Source organism: Rhincodon typus, chromosome 9 (assembly GCF_021869965.1).
Source record: "Rhincodon typus isolate 14 chromosome 9, sRhiTyp1.1, whole genome shotgun sequence".
Lineage (NCBI taxonomy): Eukaryota > Metazoa > Chordata > Chondrichthyes > Orectolobiformes > Rhincodontidae > Rhincodon > Rhincodon typus.
This window is the reverse complement of record NC_063340.1, coordinates 69,146,679-69,172,811: the sequence shown is the minus strand read 5'-3', so window position 1 is coordinate 69,172,811 and position 26,133 is coordinate 69,146,679. Positions and strand designations below refer to the sequence as shown.

Below are 26,133 nucleotides of genomic sequence, written 5' to 3'. Positions count from 1 at the left end.
TTCTGAGGAAGGGTCATCGGACCCGAAACGTTAACTCTGTTTTTTCCTTCACACATGCTACCAGACCTGCTGAGCTTTTCCAGCAACTTTGGTTTTGTTCCTGATTTACAGCATCCGCAGTTCTTTCAGTTTTTATTATATATAGTGATTTATTGGAACAATAAGGAAAGCAAAATACTTGCCTGAAGCAGTCTGCAAGGTAACTCCAGCAGGGACCTGGATTGGAAGTCCAATGCCAGAAGGCAATGCAAGAGTAGTTGTAGCACCTGAAGCGTTCTAAAAGAACAAACAATACAGTGTTAAGGACAAGGAAAACCTAACATTTAAAAACAATAGTATGTTAGCTCACAACTCAATGATTAGCCTTCAGGCAGCCCAAAGCGCTGAATTCTGAAGATGGGTCTTTGATCTTGAAACATTAACTCTGTTTCTCTCTCTTCAGATGCTGCTAGATCTGCTGAGTTTCTCCAGCATTTTCTGATTTTATTTCAGATTTCCATCATCTGCAGTATTTTGCTTTTATTCTATCAAAGCAATGTAGGTTATACTTTAACACAAGTACTCGGAACGTGCAAACACCATATACACAAAGAAAATCTATCTAGCAGGACAAAAACTGAGTGGAGTTCAGGTGTAGGGTCTCCAGGATAGAGAGTTTAAGTGCCATCATTAGGAAACATACCAGAAATCCTTTATGCCCAATGCAGAAAATGAAATTTATAACATACAAATATTTAATAAAATTATTTATTTGTAGATAGGGGAGTGCTTAATATTAGACATACTTCTTCAAACAAATAATTAACTGGAGATTGAAATTTCATGCTTTAATCAGAATTGCAGGACAAGCCACAAAGTTCCCCGACAAATGGAGACTATTTTGTGTAGGAAAATCCCTTTATTGTTCAACACAGAGTTCTCTATAGTATATGCAATAGTGATGAGAGAGTGGGATTTGCCCCAGATCAGCTACTTAAGACTTCTGCTGCAGTACAAGAAGGTCACACTATCCCCACAAAATTAACAAAGGACAAATTATTGCACAATGCCAGCACACATCAACAGTAATTTACTGCACAGCTACATGAAATACCGTAGAAGACCGGTGGTGAGAAACAACCTAAATTCAGTAGCCTCTAAAAATGAGCATGGGGCTGCTATGCATAATTAACCCACACTTTTCCTCTGAAGCAGCACATCAGATTTGTGCTGATTAATTTGCATAATTGGCACAAATAGCTAATACCAACCAGGTGATTTAAGTGGCTGCACACTTCATTATGTTTGAGGGGGGTTAGCACCACTTAAAGCTAGTCTAGGTCTCCTGTGGCACAACAGTAGTGCCCCTATTTCTGGGCCAGGAGGTCAGGGTTCAAGTCCCTATGCTTCACAGGTACGTCATAAGATTTCAGAACAGGTTGATTAAAAATATCTACAAAATTTTTCTGAAGAAGGGTTCTGACCCGAAACGTCAGCTTTCCTACTCCTCTAATGCTGCCTGGCCTGCTGCATGCCTCCAGCTCTACATTGTGTTATCTACAAAATTTAAAGCTTGCCTAGACCTCAAAGGAGAACATAAAAAATATGAGCAGGAATTCAACTCAGTAAGTCTGCTGCTCCATTCAAAAACAAAAAACACCCTTGATATTAACTCCACTTTCCTGTGAATTCCCACAGACCCCTCAACCCTGTTATCAATCACTCCCAATCTAGCAACACTTGGATGTATAAAAACCACGCAGACTACAGTGGTTCAAGGAAGTAGTTCCCTGATGTCTTCTTGATGAAGAATTATGGATCAACAATAAATGCTACCCTTACCTGTGACACCCATATCTCAAGAATGAATAAAAACAAATTCCATAGGGATTACAAACAGATCAATAACCTCTCACACTTGTTAATGATCAGTGAGTTCATCTTCAGGTGCCTTAACCAACTAAGCGAGGATTGACCAGGTAGGCGACAGTGAGGAAGGTGGTCTTGGGTTACAGGAGAATGTAAATGGATAGGCAGATTAGTGGCAGATGGAAAGTGTGAGGTGATGCACTTTGGAAGAAGTGACAACGAATGGCAGGGCACTAGAAAATTCAGAGGAATAGAGGGATATTGATATGCTTGCCCAAAATTCTTGGGTGACAGAGTAGTTTCCTAGGGTAGTTAAGAGACACTTGTCTGTATCAGTAGTGGCATAGATTATAAGAGCAGGGAGGTTATTTTGGAGCTGTACAGGACTTTGATTAGGCCATAGCTGACTAAAGTCATAGGGCTTTCAAGGAAACTTTTACTTCCAGCATTCCTCCCAGAATGCTTCATCACACCCTCCCTCCAATAAGCCTCATCTGAACAAGCACCCCCATAAATATCGAGGTCATTGAGTCAACGTCACAACTTGCCTTTGTGGAATTTTCTCTCAGGAACCCTGGCTAACAAATATACATCATTACGAATAGCCTACAGTATCCATCCAAACTTTAAAAATAAACAACTTGTCTAGTGCTTTTCACAACCGCTGGACATACTTGGGATTTGTAGGCATTGATGTACAAATAAATATGACAAAGCAGGATTGATTATCAATATAAAAACTTACTAATTCTGCAGATGTAAAATTCTGAACACTTCTCCCAGCAGGAATCACAATAGAAGCTGCAACAGAAATTAAGAAACAAAACTTGGATTTTACTAAATTTCAAAATGTAGCTGACAAGTAAATCTAGCAAAATTATAGATCCACAATTTCTTAATGGCATTGTCAAAGAAGAAAATACGGAAAGCACATTAGATTAAATTGAACTGACTTGAAACTGTTAATGGAAATGGATTACCGAGGGACAGGTTTTGCAAATAGTATCAGAATAAATTCACCATGTTTCAGAGAGGTTAGCACCACTTAAAGCTAGCCTAGGGCTCATGTCCCTACTTCTGGACCAGGAGGTCTGGGTTAATTCTAATACTACTCACTTGCCCAGATGATCATCTAGGCTTTTGAAAAGGAGGAATTCTTGGAGGATCTAAAGGCTTAATTATGCAATCTATTTCACAGACATGGTCAAAACATCCAGGTCTTATTTCAAATATAGACAGTGTCATGTTGACAAGATGAAAGCCCCCAGATAGCACGATGATTCAGTGAAAGCAGCTTCTCCTTCAGGCTGCAAAAGCCACGGGACTGTTCCTTTTCCTTAGGGGGAAGGAGGAGGCCAGCCTGGACTGAGACTGTAGAGGGGTCAATAGCTGCAAGTAAAGATCCTGAATCTAGTGCTGAAAGTGCATTAAAGATCTCCATTCCTCTGCCAAGGTGAGTTTGCTATACCGCTTTGCCATTTGGGACTTACATATGCCAGCACAAGGGGCCATGCTTGATGGAGAAGTGACCAACCAGTCGATGACACAAAAGATCAGGCAGTTTATATGCTGCCAGAGGCAAGATTACATTTCAGTAAGAAGAATAGCACAAGAATACTATACCTGGCAACATAGCAAGTGTTGCAGCTGCAGAAAGGGGTAAGGGACCATCTGGTGGAGCTGCCAGAGGTTTTGCGCAAGTGATGGAGGACTCCATCCAGCCACAAATACTGATATTTCTTTGGCTTCCCCAATTGAAAAATTATCAACATTCTTGGAGAGTCAGATCCAGCACCAGTCAATGGATGTCAGAAGTGTGAGCAAACCTGCTGTCATTGCTACCTCTGCTTTCAGTTCATAGGCAAGGCAATGCATTAAGGAGAGAATGTACTAGGAGACTTCACTAGGTCCTCATATCTCCGAGATGAGCAAGGATATACAAACGTACCTTGAAACAGAAGAGCAGCATCTGCCTTCCATTTCTGAGGCCTCTTCTCAGCATATTCTGATCTTGACTTGGCCAGCTCCTCAGGCCCTCTGTTAATACTGACACTACCTCAAGTACCTCTCAGTATGATGGGGCCTGCCAGACCTTCAGTCGAAGAATTGCCACCTAGGTCATCTCAAGATTAAGGGACAGCAAGATGAGTCGTCTGTCACCAGCTGCAACAATAACTTCGTAGGAACACCATGTAGGAGTATATGTAAAAGATTTAAGAACACGTTGTTGCACTTGGAATTCAATATGAATTCAGTATGTAGATGTTGTGTTCCAAGTTTGTTATGCTGTTCAATAAAAGGCTTCCACATCATTGCTGCTTTTTCTTTCAATTCTCATGACCCTATGAAACCTCAACTCCAGCTTGGCTTCCTCAATCAGCTGAAATTAATGCAGTGAGTCACATTTATTAGCTCTTCAGTCTTCCAAATGCACAGAGTGCACCTGGGTACTAGGTGATAAAGAGCAAACTGAAGGAGGTGACAAAAGGACTAAATAAAGAGAATGTTTTATTGTTTCACAATGGTCATAAGGGTCACAAGTGATATCTATATTTTAGTGTATCCTCAGCCTCCCCTGTCTGTGGTTTATGGAGGTCTTTATCAAGCATTACCTGGTTAGCTGACCTCCAGATCAACAATGTAGTAAGACTTGGGATCAATAAGGTATTCATTGTCTACTTGTAATACAGAACTTGAGTATTTCTGAATAAAAAGACACATTTGTCAAAGCTTTTCATCTTGCATTCATCAGGACATTTCAGAAGAATCAGTGCAAAAGAGAACAAAACAGTATGTGTTGACTGGTTGGCAAGCAGACTGTGATTGATAAATTCTCCGCGCCAATGCCTCTACCAGTTAGATTAGGACTGAAGGTTTACTGACAGGCTATGTTTAAATTTAAACCAGAAGTCACTCGACACCAGGTTATAGTCTAACAGGTTTATTTGAAATCACAAGCTTTCGGAAAGTAGCTCCTTTGACAGGTGAAGGGTCTATGCTCCGAAAACTTGCGATTTCAAATAAACCTGTTAGACTATAACCTGGCATCATGCGACTTCTGACATTGTCCACCCCAGTCCAACACTGGCACCTCCACATCATAACCTTAAACCAAGCTCTGATTGGTTTATTCCTCAAGATAGTGCCTTATCTAGAGAATGATTGTCACCTATTTTGTTCAGTTGAAATAGGTGCAGTGTTCTTTCTGCCTGCAAAGAACGAGACTTTGGTAGTTAACAGTCACTTAACTGGCACATTCTATGTAGCAACACTTCTACCAAAGTCCACATGCCAACTAATCCACATGCTCTTCTCACACTTTGTTTCTCTTTACATTGGTATTGTTGTGAATTATCCTGATGAGTTCAAGATAAAAATAATTGACAAAATGTATCTTTATTCAGCAGTACTCAACGTCTTCATTGTTCAAGCCTAAAGTGCCAAACTGTGAAAAGCGCAGAAGACCGCAATGAAGAAGGATACCTGCTTGCTGAGGAAGACAGAAAAACCCCACAAGAAAGATTCAGCCACCTGAATAGCATCTTCAACTGACCTATGGCCCGCTTGATGGTTACTCGGGATGTCTCATGGCAGGCGTTGCAACTATGCTTTGCATCTATAAGTAGTTTCCTTACAGATTTAAACAACCATGTTGGGTAGGTTCTGTTTTCCAGTTTCCATCTCTGAAGGTGCATTGCAGAATCAGAGAAACTGTGGCATCTGGTAGACATGTAGACATTGTGGTTTCTTACTGAGAACTGTGCACACATGGAAAGAATCACCTTTTAGTGGTCATGGACCAGTTGAACACCAAGCAAGAGGGACATCTTTCTGTTGTAGAACAGCACTGATTAGCTTGTGGGAGGCTGGATGTCCTCACACTTGTAATCAATGACACCTTGCACCTCAGGAATTCAGAAACGGCCCCAAATCCAGTGGACATCTCCACCTCACTGGTTGATACAGTATTACAGGCAGGAACTGATCCTTCTGAACAGGGTATTGGTCACGTCCTTGATGCATCCAATGTACCACAGACTGGGAGACACCATGTATCTTCAGCAGATTCCTACAAAGACCAAAAAGTATGGGAGTTGAAAGCAATGGAGATCTCTTAATGCCACTGTCAATGGGCGGCCATCACCCCAATGGGTTTCAGCTCATCCTGCAGTATAGCACAATGATCAATGGCTACCTCTTTGACAGTTGCAGTCTTTGCAGACACTATAGGTCAGATATCTGGACAGTTCAACTTTGATTAATACATTTTCTCCAAGTTTAGCATTTTCTGCATGTTAAAGATTATTGGAATGCCTGCCACGTCCTTCTCTGATGTGCCTATTCCAAGGCTGGCCCTTTGATGGTCCTGAAGTTGCTAACAAGCCACTTGAATGGCTGAACAGCTTTCACTCTCAGCTACTTCTCCTCCTCAAGAGAAATCCAAAGTTTGGATGGCCTTGAAGATCTAAGATTTTTTAACCAAATAGAAATACCTCACATTGGTTCTTTTGGATCAAGTTCTATTGCCCAGTGCCATTCTGGCAGTAGACCCCAACAACGCTAAAAACTTTTCTCCCTTTTGCCATTGCCTGGCAATCTCTGCTCTGCATCACCTAACCTGACAAGGCACACAGACTGTCTCAATGACTGCCGAATGCTAGCTCTGAGCTCTCATTTCCTTGTTGCCTCCGTTAACTAGGCAAAGCTCTAAACCTATGTAGTTTCCATGTGCCATCAGTAAAATCAATAATGCATGGTAAAATTCCAGTTAACTAGTCTTTTAAATTCCTTAATTGCATTAAATTCCCTTTTTTTCAACTTGCAAAGTGAGGCCTCCATGCTGGGTACCATCAGTAAAATTCCAGAAATGACGAGATAATGTCAGACCTTGGGTTCAAAATGCTCCAAGGGATATTAAACCTATGCATTCCCTCCGCCTCCCTCGCTCTAATTTTCAAACACATTGAAGCAGTTCCACGCAATTCAGCCAAAAGTTGCAGTGCCAGTGTCTATATTGAGAAGATCACTAGTACACCATCCTAGATCTTTTACTTTAAATCTTAAAGCTTTATCTTGTTCTGCATTGCTTAACCCAACGCTGTAGAAACATTGTTAACATGGAAATCACAAATAGTTACTATGACTAATTCTGACATAAACTCGGCATATGAAGAATCCTGAGAGTCTCCGTTCAAAGTGAATTTATTGTCGCTGAACAAAGTGCAAGTTATCATCCTGAATTTTAAGTAAACAGTGACCGAATCTTTTTGAATATTTCTCAGAATTGATAGAGATTTGTACAAGATGTGTCAAGTTTTAATAAATTTGCTAAATACAGAATTTTGACAGCAGTGTTTCAAATTTAGGTACTATATGTGATGGCTACACCACATCTGGAATTTTGTGATTAATATTGATTAAATAGAAATCATGGTGAGAGTACAGAGAAAAGCATCAAATGCAAAAATAGTAAGTAATACAAAGAACAGGTAACAGAAGCTCATCACACTCATGGAACCATATGCTAGCATATTAGCATCATTAGGACAAAGTTCTGTAATATTGATAAAAAATAATTTATCAAATCTTTCCATTACTTCAAACAACTTTCTTCTATACAAACTCAATTAAAAGATTTGGCCAAATGTTGAACTTGAATTGCAACTCCGTGAGACTAGTGCCATAGCTGGCCATAGACATATGTCCATCTTTCCTTTCTGTACCATTGTTCCTGGGCAGTAAGTAGAAAGACCTGCTGATGCTGAATATTTAACAAAGTTACTTTTCATGATATTTTACACTACAGAATACTTTACAGAATTATTTCCAATAATTTGCTGTCAAATTTGTTCAGTGCTTAAGTGGAATAGATTTTCTAAAATCTCATACGAGAGAGAACTGGCCAGTCACATTTTCAAGTTTGGTCTGAATTTCCTTGCATTCTAAATTAATAACGAAATTAAATGTGAAAATCTATCATCCATGTCTGATGCTACCAAAGTTCAATGAAGTCCCCACCACTTAAAGTGGGTTCATTAATATCAATGCAATTAGTTGTTGTAAGTAAAAGCAAAATATTGCGGATGCTGGAGATCTGAAATATATACAAAGGACTTTTTTTTTTAATCCATTCGTTGGATAGGAGGATCACTGGCTGGCTAGCATTTATTACCTGCCCCTATTTGCCCTTGAGAAGGTGGTGGCAAGCTGCCTTCTTCAGCTGCTGCAGTCCACCTGCTGTGGACTGATCCACAATGCCACTCAGGAATGAATGACAGGATTTTGACCCAGCGACAGGGAAGGAACAATGATATATTTCCAAGTAGGGATGATGAGTGGCTTGGAGGGAACTTGCAGGTGGTGGTGTTCTCATGAATCGGTTGTCCTTAACTTTCTTGATGGAAGTGGCCGTGGGTTTGGAAGGTGCTGTCTGAGGATCTTTGGTGAACTTCTGCAATGCAGAAGTTCCACAGATAGTGCACACTAATAGTCGGTGGTGGAGGGAGTGGAAGTTTGTGGATGTGGTACCAGTCAATGCAGGCTGTCCTGGATGGTGTCAAGCTTGAGTGTTGTTGGAGTCCTGAACCCAAGTTGGAGCTGTTGGAGTACTGAAGAAACTCAAAGTCTGGCAGAACTTCTGAAGAAGAGCCACACTGGAATCAAAACGTTAACTGTTTCTCTCTGTACACATGCTGCCAGACCTGCTAAGTTTCTGCAGCACTTTCTACTTTATTTTAGTTGTTATAGATGTTGGAGAATGCATCATCCTTTAGATCCAGAGAGAGGACAACAAAAGGAAATGTCAAAGTCTGGGAATGAAACGATTGTCAGCAACACATAACTGAAAACAGTGAGCACAAAGCAAAATCCTCTCCAAATATTCTGTGTGTACTACCTGTGCCCGAATCTGCTCCTCCACAACTAATTGCTCATTAAATCGCCAGATAGAAATGCCTCCTGATAAGCTGAGACCCAAAACAAAAATAGTACAGCTAAAGACGGTGAATGTTCCATGCGCAATCTGAATAACATTTATGATAATGAAGTGGGAAAAAAAGTACTGATCACTGAAGTAATCAACACACTTATTTGTGTTATACGCAGCAACTTTACAATTGACTTCGGTGGAATTGACAAACGGTTAGCACCATTTACTCAATATAGGCAGCTTTTCACGATAAATGGTGGGAATGTTGTTAAGTAAATTCCCCTAATGGTGTCCTAATATTCATGTCATTTGATTGGCGCATTCAGTATAAACTGGCATCCAATAATCAAAACGCTCAATGGGAATCAGAAGATCTGTTTCTCTCTTCTATTTGACTGATCCACCAAACTGTAGATCTGGTACTGTTGGATACATAATTATCACGAAACAAACAAACATACCTGCAAATGCCAATTCACCAGCAGAGACCTTAGGTAACCCATTTTTCCAATATTTACCCAATTTGATAGCCCATGCTCTGCTCTTTGCCACCCTAGACAACACACACATATCACACAATCATCTTGCTTCCTTTCCAAGAGGTTATTTTACGTGATGCTGGGAAAAGAGCTCCCTCTTCAAGTCTGAGCATTATTATACTCCAGTAAGCTAGGTGAAGGACAGAACTAGAGCCAACGTTTGCACATTTTTAAAAGAATTTATTGATAGAGATACAAATCTGTACCTCCTAACTCCAACAATCACAGTTTCAATACTGTTCCCATTTAAATGATGTTTGTCCTTAGCAGGTGGGACTTAAATGCAAACTTTCTACTGTGAAGGTAGGGGCTCTATCATAGGTTCTTGTACCATGTTGCTCCTATTCTTTTTTTTTAATGCACTTAATTTTCTAATCAACCTGTTCAGAGAAGTTATTATACACCTCTGGAGCACCACCGTGGTAGGGCGGATATCAAACAACGATGAGTCAGAATACAAAAAGGAGACAACAGGGCTTGGTGACATGGTGCAATAATAACCTCTCTCTCAATATCAGCAAAACTAAAGAACTGATCAAAGACTTCAGAAAGAAAGGAGGAGAATACAACCCCATCTACATCAATGGAGCTGAGGTGGAGAGGGTTGAGAACGTCAAATTTCTAGTAGTGATGATAACTGAGAACCTGTCCTGGACTTCCCACGTATATGAGACAGTCAAGGCGGCACAACAACGTCTCTTTTTCCTCAGGTAGCTCAAAAAATTTGGCAAGTCCATAAGGACCCTCACCAACTTTTATAGATGCACCACAGAACGCATACTGTCCGGGTGCGTAACAGTCTGGTATGGCAACTGTTCTGCCCAGGACTGTAAGAAATTACAGAAGGTTGTGTGCACAACCCAGAGGATCACAGAAGCCAGCCTCCCATGGACTCCATTTACACGTCTCATTGCCGCAAAAAGGCTGCCAACATCAAAGACCCATCCCACTCCGGTAATGTTCTCCTACCACCTCTTCCAGCAGGCAGAAGATACAGAAGCTTGGACACGTGCACCAGCAGGTTTAAGAACATCTTCTTCCCTGCCATTATTAGACTGATGAATGGAATCTCTAACTTCAAATAATGCTGATCTTGTTAATGTTGATTTTGCCTCACGCACATCCTATGTGGTGTAACCTGTATGCCTTACTCTGTCCAAGTTTTTTTTCCACCCAATGATCTATATGCCCATGCTTACTATGATTTGCCTGTACTACTCGCAAACAAAGCTTTTCACTGTACTTAGGTACACTGACAATAAATCAAATCAAAAGTGGGACCTGAACCCAGTCTTCTCGGTCTAGGGGTAGGGCTCAGAAGTGAATTTCCTGTTAATGCCCACCACCTGCTTACAATTAACATTCAATTAAGAAACAGGTCTTGGACTTTCTGCAGTCTCACTCTCCCCAAATTCTATAGCCGAGTCAGGGTCTGCTCGAAGTGACCACACTGCTATTCCATTCAAATAGGTGTTACCGCATTTGGACAAAAAAGTAGTACTCCATAATGAAGTCTTCATTCCTTATACAGCAAAGTATGGTCTTAAGCCAATAATATCTGATTTGTAATGTAATAGAAACAAGGCTTATGGGGATAAGGCAGGAAACTAGATTCTGCCTCTCGATGCATTTTGGTACATGTGCCTGTGTTGCAAAACTCCTCCACATCCATAACGTTGAGTCTATCAGGGGTGTGGTGGAAATAAACAGTACTTTAAAAAAAAAAATGAGGTCATTTATTTTAAAGCATTGCTGTTTACTCCAGGTTTAAAATTTCTCAAACACTCCACTCTGCTTTTTATCATTCCTTTTGTTCCTAGGCCACAAGATCAGCGAGAGGAAATTTTGCTCCTTCACCAGTGTAGCAGAGTAGAGGTCCAGTAGCCTTGTAAGATCTTTCAGAATCTTAATTTCAGCTAGCACAGAAGGCATGTTACTTAAATAAATAATAAACACATTTAAAAAGATCTATGTTGTAATTTGAACAAACCTGATGATGTGTGTACAGTTTGAGTTTTCTGCTGCTGGAGTTCCAACATGATCTGCTGATGATTATTTTCCCTGAAAAAGCCTTCCACAGCTCTGGACTGCAGAAGTTTGCTCTCCCAAAGCTTATTGCATGAAAGACAAGAGAGCAAAATCAATTACAAAATGGGATTTAAAACCTTTTAAACAAGATTCAGAACTTAATGTCCCTAAAAATGAAAAGCAAATAGCTCATCAGTGCAAGACTACTCCAAAATTATATACCACAACAACCTAGCTATAAAACTTAAGAATCATTTTCCTGAATGGTCTACTTTCTCAACAATGAACAGCTACAAATAGTTGGATCAATAGATTTCTGTGAAAGTATTAGTACATACGGGACAAAGCCTTGAATGGTTAAATGAGCTACTTGTACGTTCTAAAAGGTGCTGAGTGCAAGGTTGCCTTCAACTAGTAATATCTCAGATTGTTCCTGATTGGTACACAGGATCTAACATGATGTTAAATATTACTCCCTAAGACTGTTAAACAAAGAGAAATAAAAATGCAAATGTTGAAAATACTCAACCAATCAGGAAACATCTGTGGACACAGAAACAAACCTTACAACTGGGAAACGTTAGAGTTGTAATAGATTTTGAACAAGTTATTTTTTATTCATTCATGGGATGGAGACTTCACTGGCTGGGCCAGAATTATTGCCCATCCCTAGTTGCCCTTGAGAAAGGTAGTAGGAGCAGCCTTCTTGAACTACTGCAGTCCATTTGGTGTAGGTACACCCACAACACTATTAGGGAGTTCCAGGCTTTTGGCTCAGCGACGCTGGGGAAGTTGCAGATCCCACATATCTGTTACCCTTGTCCATCTAGACGGTAAACTTCATAGGTTTGGAAAGTGCTGTCTATTGAGTCTTGGTGAATTTCTGCAGTGCATCTCATTGATGTACACTCTGCTACTACTGGGTGGATGTGCTGCTGCTTGAAAGGGAAAAGAAAACTGAAACATGCAGAGGAACAAAAGCAAAATGGGTACCAGAGATTATTAGTCTAAACTAAGTTCAACATTGAGTTCGACAAGGCTGTAAAATGCCTAATTAAAAGATGAAGTGCTGTCCCTTGAGTTTGCATTAAGCTTCACTAAATCAGTGCAGTAAGTGGAGGAAGCAGCTGTCAGTATGAGAGCAAGGTGGAAAATAGTAAAATTGCAGACCATCAGAGGTTTGGGATTACTTTTGCAAATGCAAATTTCCTTTTGAGTTGGAAGACTGAAAACCATAGGTTTGCACAGGAAATTAAAATATTAATTTATATCATGTATTCAATATAAAAGATTTTACAACAAATCTACCTAGAAAGATTAGCCAGACAATGTAGGCAGTTAGTACAGAAAGGAGTTACAGGGGAATTGGATAGATATTGGAGGAAACAGAATTGGTAGGAGTTATTTTCAATATTTTGAACAACCTTTGCAGTCCTTTAGCTTCCTGTCACAAAGGTATATTTTCTCAACTAATTTATACAGAATGCTACTATGCACCTATCACCCTGATTTTCATCAATTTCCCCATAAACGAAGTTCAATATCCCTCCTCTCATCTTCAAAACTCTTCAAACTATGATTAGACAAGGTTAATATTAAAGTAAAAAATGTCAAACAGGTCAAACTGAATTCTGTTACATTCTATGTGGCACAGTAAATATGAGCAAAACTGTGGATGTAGCATATATTGATTTTCAGAAGGCATTCAATACAATCCTGCACAAGACATTCTGACACAAAATTAGGTATCATGGAATTTTGTTAATATATTAGCATGGATTGAGAAAAAATAAAACTCAGGAAACAGGCAAGAATAAAACAAACGGTCATGTTAAGGATGACATGGTGTAACTAATAAAACGCCACAAGTATCAGTGATGTGGAGGTGCCGATGTTGGATGGGTGTGGACTAGGTCAAAAATCACACGACACCAGGTTATAGTCCAACAGGCTTATTTGAGGATACAAGCGTTTGGAGTCTCGCTTCTTCTTCAGGTGTCAGAGAGGTGGCATCGGACAAGAATTTAGAAGCAAACGATCAAAGGGTTATAGAACTAATGCGATATGTTGAACAAACCTAAGATAGCTGTAAAATCTTTAATCAATTAGAAAGGATTAATATGCAAATTTCAGAATTTCTTTCAAGTCACTGACCAGAGATAGCTGAAGGCTTTATCAGTTCCTTCAGTATATCAGAGGTGACATCCCAGGTCAGACAATGTATTTTATGTGTGAGGCCTTGTTTACAATCTGGCTATGTAACAAACTTGGAGTCAGACTGGTTTTATTTCCAAAGTAGGAATTTATAAAATGCCACATTGACTGTCTACAAATTGAGAGCTTTTTTGAACAAAGTAGAATGTATCTGCAATTACAAATCTGCAAACGCAAATTCACCCCACAGATTTGTGAGAGAGAGAGAGAGAGAGAGAGATACAGAAAGACAGATAGAGAGAGAGCATGCACGCTCTCGCTTTCTCCCGCACACACGCACACAGAAACACTCTCTCTGTCTCCCTCTCTGATCCTTTGATCTTTTGCTCTTAATTTCTGTGTCTGATGCCACCTCAAGGAGCGAGACTCTGAAAGCTTGTGTCCTCAAATAAACCTGGTGGACCATAACTTGGTGTTGTGTGATTTTTGAACAAGTATCAATGATTAGGCCTCAGCTATTTACAGTCAATAAGGTAAAATGAATTGGGTGTGATGTATCCAGGTGTATTGGTATTACAAAGTGTGATGAGAAAGGAAATTGTAAGGAAGACACAAAGAAACTGAAAAGGCATATATAGTTAGGTTAAGTGAACAGCAAGCACATGGCATGCGGAGCATTATGTGGGAATAGGATGAAAAAAACTGTTGATTATGTTTTAAGCGGTGATAAAATGTTACTGTTCAGATCAATTTATGTGCTTTTCTATGAGAAACACAAAGATAGCATTTAGGTACAGCGTGCAATTTGGAAGGAAACTGTGTGCTGGCCTTCATTGTAAGTGAGTTGTATTACAAGACTAACAACATTTCAGTCCAATTCTATAGCACTACATATGGATAACATTTGAAATACTACGTATTCTTCTGGTCTCCATTTATAAGGAGAGATATACTTGCCTTAGAATAGATGAAATGACAATTCACTAAATTAATTTCTGCTGTGAATAGATTGGCCTGAGAAGTGATTGAACAGAATGGACTTATAATCTCGAGGTTTGTACTGTCCTTCTAGTTTTTATGCCCGGGTCAAGCAGTTTTATTGCCATTCATACAACTGGCATAAGTTTATAAAAGTAATATTTAGGACAGGAAATTTAAAATTCTGTGACAGTACCTGCTTTAAATCCTTGAGAACATGATCATCAATACCTTCCTCAAGGAAAAAATCATGTATGTTGCTGATGACATCCTCAATAACAGATTTATAGAGTCTGGGCTGTAAAACAAAAATCAGTATGTTATTAGCTGTCAGACCTTTATTCACAGTTTTAACTTTTATGAAGTTCACATTATTTTCTTCCTTTTTTGTACATGAGGTAGCAATACAACAGGAGACAGCTGGAAGCAAACAGAGATCAAACTTCTCATGGGATTGCTCACAGCAGTGACATAAAGTGGATCGTAATGCATTACCAAAAGGCAAGTCCTAGACTTCCTACTGTCTGTTTAGTTTCAATATCTACGTTTCAAAAGGATGATCAACTCTGCATTTGGAGTTTTGTTATCAAATCCTATATTCTGGAGAAGCAGAATGCAATAATGCATACTGAGATGATTTGTCTGGGAAACAGAGATCCAGCTCAGATATGTCGTACTATCGATTACTGCTGAAGACACAAATAAAATAAGAGGACAATTAATGAATTCCAAAACATCTAAAGTTGTTTCTTAATTGACCCCAGTCAGGTATAAGAACCATCAATGGATTTCTACAACTACTCTGACCTGTATTTATCTCAGCCAGCATCAATAAAACAGATTTTCTGGTCCTATATGTCATTATAGTTTGTATGACTTTAACTGCATCAAGTGGCTACCTGTTCTCCTACATTACAAACAGTGAACACATTTCAAGGCTACTTAACTGGCTGAATGGTACTTGGGACATCAAAAATTCTTGAAAGGAACTACTGAAATGCAAACATTTTCATTGTTTGAAACCGACATTGGGAATCTCAAAATGTGGCACTGAAATTGAATCAATGCAAGGCATTTTCCGAGAATACCATTTTGTCAACTTTCAGGAGGATGCATGAACATGAATAATCCAATTTAAAAATCTCAAAATCTAGTTAACAGCAAGGATATATGTAAAAGAGTGAAATACATTTTAAACCTTCCTGTGTACTTTAAAGGACCTTATTGTTTTTGTTGGTCTGTAGTTTAATAGCTCTTCTTTCATCCAAATGTTTAGTAATTTGCTTCATTTCAGATGTTTAGCCGATCACCAAACGAGAAATTCTAGAGTCAATTCACTCTCAATTGCACGATTTGGTGACCCAGAAACAGGGATGCCTTGCATCACAACCTTACCAGCCATGTCTGCAGACTGGTCCATGAACTGCAAATTTGTATAACTTATTTCCCCTTTTAGTTTTTCAGATGCTCCACTTTGAAATAACCAGCAAAGCGTTAGTCTTAAACAACCTAAAGGTTAGTTTATTGCAAAACTACTGCTGCAAGTTATTCAGTAAAATTACAAGTTATTGTTTAAAATATTGATAAAAAGATTAGAAGTAGATGCAGATAAAAGAAATATATAAAGAAGAAGATAAGATCACTCGGTCTTCATTGGAGGCTATTACACGCTCGAGGGCTCTCTTTTCAAGGTGGAACGGCTGAAGACTAAAAGTCAGAATACAGCAACTGCAACAGCTTCTGTAGTTGAATAGTTGAATGTTCCTCCCAGACTCCTTTATTACACTTCTTTCAGCACTGTAGGTTGTGGTCCTTGGTAGCTTGGTTCATTGCTCTTCCCAGGAATCAGTGTCTGTTAGAACCTTTTAATCAAGGCTCAACCTGCAAATTAGCCTCCAGGCCTGGCCTTGTGAACAAACAAACTTGCTTGGTCTGTTCTTTTCTTTTTAGCCAAAGCTATCCCAAAGTCCATCAGTTGTTTCCAGTTCATAATTCAAATTGATAAATGAATAAAAAATGATGAAAGATCAGGATGAGTTCTAACAAACCAGACAATGATGAGTCTGTGGAATTCCCTGCCACAGAGAGCAGTTGAGATCAAAACATTAAATGCTTTTAAGGAGTTAGATATAATTCTTAGGGATAAAGCGATCAAAGGGTATGGGGATAAAGCAGGAACAGGGTACGGAGTTGGACAATCAACCATGATCTCATTGAACAGCAGAGCAGGCTTGTAGGGCTGAATGGCTTACTCTTGTTCCTATTTTCTATGTTTCTAATTCTAATCGATAGAATGCAACGGTTGGCTGAATGGTTTGTTTCCATGATCTTCAATATTTAGGATAAAGGGAGTGGTGAAAGATGTACTAAGGATGTTAAGCGAAGGTGCTTTATTCAAATTCTCCACATCCAGTAATGAGCAGGTCAGCAAATACCTGAACAATTACCGGAGTCCTCAGACTTTTTGTTCCCTATGATCTTCATAATTCCATTTCAATTGAAGCATTCAAGAGAGCATTAGATAATTATTAAATAGAGACAACTGACTGAATTTTACCAGGAAAGTGATTAGAAGAACTATTTTTTTTCCTGAGGATTGTGCAACTTTAGATTCTCTGCTTCAGAAAGCATTGGAAGGGAGTTATTCAATGTTTTAAACCAGAACTAGCTAGGTTTTTGTTAGGGAAAAAAATTTAAAAGGGGTTGAACTGAAGTGGAATTTGAAACATGAGCAGCACAGCTATGGTCTTACTGAATACAGAACAGGCTCAAAGGACCAAGGGGACTATCTCTGCTTTAAATTTGAATGTTAATAAGAGGATCCCTGTTGTGTTCTGTCATCTTCAAATGCAGAGTGCACTCAAACATGGAGTAACGTGCTACATCAATGTGGTTGACTACAATGGGGTACATTTTTATTCTTTCATGGGGTGTGGCATTACAGAGGAGATCAACATTTGTTACCCAATTCTAATTGCCCTTGAAGTGGTGATGGTGGTGAGCTAGCCTCTTGAATTTTTGCAGTCATCTGGTATAGCATAGTCCTGATGGGGATCTCCAGGATTTTTATCCAGCCAAGGCACTGTGAATGCTACTAAATATTGTGCAATCATCAGGGGTCATATTGAATTCTGACTTTATGATGGAAGGAAGATCAATGAGGAACTCCTGCAGGTTTGTCCTGGAACTGAAATGGAGGAGTCCAACAAACAACTATCGCCCTTTGTATTAGCAATGTCTCCAACCAGCGGACAGCCATTCGGCTTCCTGTCAATGCTCATTGACTCCAGATTGCCAAGTCTCCTTGATACCATACATTAAATGCTGCCTTGATCTCAAAGGCAGTCATTCTCACCTTTCATCTTGCGTTCACGTTTGAGCCAAAGCTGTAATGAGGTCAGGAGAAAATTAACCCAGTCAGAACCAAACTCAGTATCAGGGAGCAGGTAAATTCTGTGTAGGTGTTACTTGATGGCACTACCAAATACCCTTTCCTTCTCTTTGCTGGTGATTGACAGCAGACTTAGGGGCTATTAATTAGAAGTGTTGGACATACCTAGACAATTTTTCACATTTATCAGTTAAGTTGTACTGGACCAATTTGGCAGCAGTGTGGCTAGTTCTGCAGCAAAGGTCCTCAGTACTGTTGCCAGAATGCTGTCAGGGTCAGTAAACTTTGCAACATTCTGTGCCTTCAGCCATTTCTTCATATCACATGGAGTAAATCAAATTGACTTATGACTGTATCTCAGAGGCGAGGCGACTTCAGGAGAAGGGAGAGGTGGGTCATTCAGCTGCTTAAGACAACTCTCATATTGTAATAGATGGGGAGGGGAGGAGAGGTAGTGTGGAGTTGTGATGGCAGTTGGTACATTGTCTCAAATTTAACTGCATCATGGCTGCTCCCTGGGATCCTTACACATCCTGTCTGCTGAGGTACTGTAATCAGCCATTGATAGCAAAGTAACCTTTTCCCTTAAAAGATGCTCCTAGTTCACATTCTAGTGCCTAGATAGCAATACATGTGCAATAAATGATATCCTCCACAGAAAACCAGCCACAGCTACAAATCCCCATCCACCTCTTGTTAAATGTTAAGGTCAATGAGGAAGATGTATTGCTAAGACTTGTGACCAGGTCAATGACATGATTGATGCAGGTTAGAACTGCAGAACTTGAAGACTGATGTAGCTGATGTCCCCTATATCATACCAAAATGGCAAAGTTATCAAGGCAGTAACTTTTGTAAATTAGTAGCAAAGCATGATCCCATGGTCTAACATGCAAGATGGTAGGCCTTCCTGCAGAAGGCTATAGCCAACTACAAGACAGCCAAAGAAATAAAAACCAAAGAATGGAAGATACTGGAAATCAGAAACAAAATCTGAAATTGCTGGAAAAACTCAGCAGGTCTGGTAGCATCTGCACAGAGAAAGCAGCATTAACATTTTGGGTCCACTGACCCTTCTTCAGAATGGGTCTGCCAGACCTGATTTTTTCTAGCAATCACTGATTTTGTTATTGAACCTGAGAGATCCATCTACAGAGATGAATATCCAAGAAAATGTGTGTGTTCACATGATCGGAGAGTAATTTTAGCAAAGCCCCAACAGCCTGAGGTGGGCATCACTTCTGAATTAAATACTAGCACGGTTGAAATGGCAGTGGCACAAGCACGTCATGAATTCCCAACTCTGGTCCAAGACGTTTTTTTTAAACACCAGCTGCCAGGCGACCAGGGTTAAAATCAGCCTGTGCCATTTCAAAACTTAATTAAAAGAAAGAAATGCACCACTCTCGTCTTCAGTATCTAAAGCATCACAACAAATCACTGTGATTAAAAACACATTAAACAAAGTTAACCATGAAAAGTGTGGTTACTTAACTTCTGTCGCCTGTACCAAAACTAGTCACTGTCAATGCACCAGGAATTCTATCCTCTACTGAATGATGTCTAATGTTCAGTCTCCACCGAACAGTTTAAACAAAGGTGTGTGGCGAGTCTCCCTCCTCCCAAGTAAGTCGTTGGATTTGACAGTGAAGGGTACACGGTAAATGCCGGAAGCCGCTGACTTACCACCAAGTTAACATTGGGCGAGCAGGCCATGATGTCCCTCCTGAGGAAGAGGGTGGGCCCTAGGCCAAACCACCGGTTGCCGGGCTCGTGACGTCACAGCAGGGCCGCCGGCTTGGCGTGACGTCACAAAAAAAGGGCGCTGTGGCGTCACGGAAGTTCGCGTGGTTGCGTCAGTGAGACTCCAGCAGCAGTAGAGCTTGATGGATCAGTTCAGATGGCGGAGGAATGGGGGGCGGGCTTCAAACCAAGTCTCCCCCTCCCATTGATGGCTGCTCCAGGTATTTTTCAATCAATCTGCTCTGACAGGGTTTGCGGGGGGGACTCGAAACCAGAGGTAAATACACTACCGTTGCACCACAAAAACCGCTAATGGCTGCTCCAGATTTTTTTTTATTCAATCTGTTCTGACAGGTGGGTGGGATCTTGAAGCGAGGCCTTCTGGCCCACAGCAGGGGAACATTTCTGTACATGGAGTATAGCCCCTTCTGGCTCAGCAATGTTCTGCAATGCCAGCCACAAATTCAGCAGTGTTTTGTGGCATTCTTTCTCACACCAGCCAGCCTTCCCCATGGACCACCACATGATGTGGCTTTTGTGCCCCAATGAGTCTGAGATGTTTTACAGCCTCTCATAATTTTCTATATTTCAATTGTTTAGAACTCCATGCCACAATTTTGTAATTCACGCTGGTCATTGATAAACGGTACTTAAACATGGATAACGGCAGAGCAAGGGGAAGTTGAGTAGGCAGCAGGTTAGATGGTGATCTTGGGTTCAACGGCTGAGTAATAACCATACCCTGGTACTGGAATGCAGATTAGTTGGCTATGCTCATGCCTACCTTTTTACTAAGACCATCCCAGCTAAACCTTGTGCAAGACAATCCTACTATTCTGATCTGGGCAGATCTACAGGGGCAGACTTCTACTAAAACACATTTTCAATTCCTCAAGGCAAAAAAGGCAGATATAAGCACATCAAAGGCTGTGAAGGCAGGTAAATTCTGCAGTGGATTGACATTCTCCAATTGCATTGTTCACCGTGGCATTAGGTGATTGGAGACCAAATGTTAGGGACAAGGTATTGGCATGGATAGAGCATTGGCTGACTGGCAGAAGGTAGAAAGTCGAGATAAATTGGTCTTTTTCCGGATGGCCGCCGATGACTAGTGGAGTTCTGCAGAGGTCAGTGCTGGGACCACAACTATTTATGTTATACATTAACAATCAGGATGTAGGAACTGAAGGCATTGTTGCTAAGTTTGCAGATGAGACGAAGATAGGTGGAGGGACAGGTAGTGGTGAGGAAGTGAGGAGGCTGCAGACAGGCTAGGAGAGTGGGCAGACAAATTGCAGGTGGAACGCAGTGTGAAGTGTGAGATTATGCACTTTGGCAGGAAGAATAGAGGCATAGATTATTTTCTAAACGGGGAAAGGCTTCGGAAATGTAAAGCACAAAGGAAGTTAGGAGTCCAAGTTCAGGATTCTCTTCAGGTTAACATGCAGGTTCAGTTAGCTGTTAGGAAGGCAAATGCAATGTTAGCATTTATTTCCAGAGGGCTAGAATATGGCAGCAAAGATACGTCAGATTGCAGTTTGAAATGTAGCGAGCAGTTTTAGGCCCCATATCTAAGGAAGTATGTGCTGGCATTGGAGGGGATCTGAATAGAGTAGACTTGGAGAAGATGCTTCCACTATCAGAGCAACTAGGATCCAAGGGCACAGCCTCAGAGTGAAGGGATAACCCTTTCAAACTGAGATAAAGAGGAATTTCTGCAGCCTGAGCATGGTTAACCTATGGAACTTATTGCTACAGAAGACTGTTAAGGCCCAGTCACTGAGTGTATTTAAGACAGAGATTGATAATTTCTTGATAGTATGGGGGAACAGGAGTTACGTGGAGAGTGCAGCAGAATGGGGTTGAGAAACAAATCACCAATGATTGAATGATGGAGCAGACTTGATGTGCTGAATAGCCTAATTCTTTTCCTATACCTTATGGTCTTACAAATCAGGAGGTGAATTACTCACTGTAATATTCTTAGTCTCTGGCCTCCTCTTGTAGCCTCTGTATTTATATGATGAGTCCAGATGAATTTTTGTACAATGGTCACCCCAGAATGTTGATATATTGTGAGATTTCAATGATGGTATGTCAAGGGGAAATGGTAGATTATCTCATTGGACAGTTATTGCCTGGCATTTGTACGGTGAGAATGTTACTTGCCACTTGCCAGCCCACGCCTGGATATTGTCCAGGTCTTATTGCTTTTGAACATGGATTGTTTCAATATACATTCATTATACACTTCCACAATTTTGGCACCACCATGTCTGACACCCACACATTGATATAAAAGCAAGAGAACAATTCCAGGTGCAACTTTCTTCCCATCTTGCTCTTACAGGCTCCAGTGATGCCGGTGTGGAAAGGTTTTGAGACAAGGTCAGTTCTGCTCTTCAAGAGCCATGCATCCAGATTATTGGGTTTGAATATCACAAGCACCAAGTCTGACATTGATAAAGAAATTAGCAACTTCTCAATTGAAAATGAAAAGTCATACGTGTCAAATCCACTTGATATCACAGCTATGTAGGAGTCAACGATATCAGCTAAAACCATTGAAATAAGCCCTTAACAGCCTGAGAGATCAGATTTGAGTACATTGCCAACATTTGCTGGGATACATAATTATATCAAACAGATGAAGAACAAGCAGGTATGAGGGCTGGACAACATTCCTATAGTGATTGAAAAAAACTGGTTCTCAGGAACTTTCACTCGAACATTCATCCTTTTACAAATATCTGGAAGGAACAAAATATAAAATAAAAATCTGACTTTTGCAATTCTATCATTGTTCCATCCTTAAATAAATTTGTCAGAACTATAGAGGCCTATCCTTCTGACACTATGGATACAATCTCACGTGAATCTTTATACCTGTCAGTGAAATCATTCATCCAAAGGCCTATCGTGGCTTCCAGCCATACAGGAGAACCACTGACGTGATTTTTGCTGTTTAGCAAATACAAGAATAGTGTCAGGAGTAACGCAAATAGGTCTGCATTATCTTCATTGATCTCTCAAATGTCTTTAATTTGAGAGATTGTCACTATCTTGTGATTCCCGTATGATGGTATGACAGCAAATTTCATTTGGAATGGTCTGGAGACCGAGTCCTTCCATATCTAAATAGGCTTCAAACAAGACTTTGTGATTGCACCAACTCTCTTCACTGTCTACTGCAGGTTGGTTATGGAACTCAATTGTGACCAACTTCCACAAGGGATCATTGTGTTTCAACTCAATGGTGGCTTTGTAATTTAAACAGACTGAGAGCTACTTCTGAGGGAACTCTGTAAAACTGTACATGTCATTCTTATTGATCTATGGGTTAGAAAAAATTGGCCATGCCTGAAACAGTGGAAGTTAGTTTCAGTAATAAGCGTTTCAACGATATTGAATATTAGACAATATTGATATAATATTGCTGCATGTGAAAGTTAATCTAATGATATTGAGTGGATTCTATACAAACTCAATCTAATTTACAACATTAATGATTTACTCAGAAAATCTATCTCTTGATGGTGCTTAATTATTGTGAAATATATATTAACATAACGTGACTATCATAATGGCAAAAGAATCTGCAGCAAATTATAGCATTGACTATTCCAAAATGTACAGCCATAAAATATTAATTCAGCTTTAGAAGACAAATTAAGAATTGACATTTCAAATAATTTATTTTATGAGATTCCTGATCAGAATACATATAAAAGTAAGGAATCTCTGAGATCATATGATGCGCAGGACTTGTTGCAAAAGAAACATATGCTGTTCTTTCTTTCAGTAGGGAATTACAAACAGAAAGATTAATGCCTTTCACAACCTTAGGGCATCACAGTTTGCTTATAGAAACATTTGCTTTATAGACAATGAAATTATCTTGTAGTATTGTGACTGTAATGTAGGGGAGACAACAGTCAAATTGCACACTGCAAGCAGCAATATGCCAGTAACAATCTATTCTGATTTAGTGATGTTGAGAAATGAATATTGGCCAAGACATGAGGGATAAATCCTCCTTTGAAATAATGCCATGATCTTCATGTATCTGAGAGGGAAGGCGTTTAATATTTCATCTATTTTGGCAGAGCTAATGACAAATACTATAATGCCAATGGCATAAAATGCCAAGAGAAGTTCAGAGTGACAATAAGGGGCAATACCTCGCTGCTAATTTATATCCAGGAGTGTGATGTTTTATTCTTATGTACATGGGACTCTTATGTACATGTACACCTGGGATGGATGGTTGTCACGGGAAGCGGTGTGTGGGTCATTGATGTGGCACCGTGCTCCTTTCGCTGTTTTCACCTGGCTTCCTTTTTTACTCAGTAGCAGCAGTGTGTCCGCAAGGTGTACTGCAAAAGTTCATCATCCTTTGACAGCACGTTCCAAACTCACACTACTATGTAGAAGGACAAGAGGAACAGATAACGTGTGTTTCGTTAATGTGAATTGGCTGTAACGTGATTGATGAATAATAGACGCTGTTTGGAAAATGCAAATTTTCTGCTGTACAGGCATTGTGATTTTCTCTGGTGATTTTCTATAGCGCAATTTCCTATAGTGCAAGGTCACACAAGAATGCAACTACCGTGTTATAGAAGAAATACCTGTACCTGAGAACACTACCACCTGCAAGGCTGCTCAAACCACTCACCATCCAGGCTTGGAAAAGTAATGCCATTCCTTCATGTCACTGGGTCAAAACCTTGGAACTCCCTCCCTAGCGATGTTGTTGGCATATCTACACCAAATGGACAGTGGCAGTTCAAGGGCAACTAGGGGCAGGCAATAAATACTGGCTGAGCTGGCAATGCCCACATCCTGTGATTGAACAAAGAAAAGCATTTGGGCAAGAATCTTCAGCCATAGCTGCCAAATGCATAATCCATCTCCGTATACTCTTGAGGTCTTCAATATCACAAATGCAAAATTTCAGACAATTTGTTTCACTCCAGATTATCCAGGTAATATCAAGAAACGGCTGGAGGTACTGGATATGGCAAATACAATGGACCATGACAACGTTCTGGAAATAGTACTAAACATTAGTGCACCAGAACTATCCCGAGCTAAAGTGTTCCAATACATTTGCAACATTGGTATCTACCTAGCGATGTGGAAAATTGCTAAGGTATGTCCCAAAAAAACAGGATAAATCCAAACCTACTAATTACTTCCCCATCAGTCTACTTTTGATCATCAGCAAAGTGATGGAAGTTGTTGTCAACGTCACTATTAAACATTACATACTCAGCAGTAACTTGTATACTGATGCTCAGTTTGGTTCTGTCAAGGTCACTTTGTTCCTGACCTCACTGCAACTTTGGTCTAAATGTGAACAAAAATGCTGAACCATGACATGAGGTGAAAGTGATTTCCCTTGACATCAAGATGACATTTGTTTGACTGGCATCAAGGACCCCTGGCAAAATTGAAGTCAATGGAGATGAAAACAAATTCTTCACTGGTTAGAGTCACACCCAAGACAAAGAAAGATGGTTGCAGTTGTTGGAGATTAATCGTCTCCTTCCTAGGGACATCAGTCCAGGAATTGCCAGGCCCAACCATCTTCAGATTGTTAAGGTCAGAAGTGGGGATGTTCACTGTTGAACTCAGCACCATCCTGGACAAAACAACGTGCTGAATTGGAACCCCATCATCTTAAATATTCAGTCCCTATACCACCAGTACACAATGTAACACAAAAAAGATGCACTGCAGCCACTCAACAGGGCTTCTTCAGTAGTAATGTTCCAAACCTGTGACCTCTACCACCTAGAAAGTCAAGGGCAGCAGATGGGATCCACCATCTGCAATATTGCCAATTACGTACACATAAATCCTGACTTGGAATTATTTCACAGTTACTTCATTGTCACTGAGATAATATCCTGGAACTCCCTGTATACCACATGGAGTGAAGCAGTTCAAGAAAGTGATTCACCACCAGTTTCTCAATATAATTGGAATGTAGTACAAATGGTAACCTTGCCAATGATGTGCACGTCTATGAAGAATAAAAATAATCCTACAGATGTTGTCATTAAATTATTTCAGTAAAACATGCAACTGCTTTGCTGGATTTTGCATGACTGTTTCAGCACTGGACCTGAGCCCAAACATTGCTTCTTTCATCTCTCATGCCTATGATGTCACACTTTGGCTTGGTTACAATGATATCTAATCATGGCTAGTTTAATCAGTTAATGTTTATAAATACATACTCCTCATGTCACATGTCTTGGTATGCTATCATTCATAATAGGCCTGACAGATGGGAACTCCATAAAATGGGTTAGTTTTGGGTGGGTGGGAAAGTTTTTTGAAAATGCAAATTCTGATCCAAACACACCTCCAACCTGCAACCAAGTGACTAGTTGAATCATTGAACATTATTATAGTGAAGTTCCTTTGAACTGAATAATGGGTGACAATGTTTCTGGGGCAGGAAACCAAAAAGCCAAATCAGGTAAGGACTTTCACGTCCAGGAGGTAAATGA

The 26,133-nt window shown here is 40.1% G+C and overlaps 1 protein-coding gene across 1 annotated transcript in view; it reads right to left on the bottom strand.

Moving 5' to 3' along the window:
* The window catches only part of LOC109910961 (stonin-1), a 95,736-nt gene that overhangs the window by 30,343 nt on the left and 39,260 nt on the right, over positions 1-26,133 (bottom strand). The window contains exons 4-7 of the mRNA XM_048600967.1: positions 14,672-14,773; positions 11,306-11,426; positions 2,594-2,649; positions 183-276 (exon numbers count right to left, since the gene is read on the bottom strand). Coding sequence (XP_048456924.1) covers positions 183-276; positions 2,594-2,649; positions 11,306-11,426; positions 14,672-14,773 — 373 coding nt within the window. The remainder of the gene's footprint in view (positions 1-182; positions 277-2,593; positions 2,650-11,305; positions 11,427-14,671; positions 14,774-26,133) is intronic.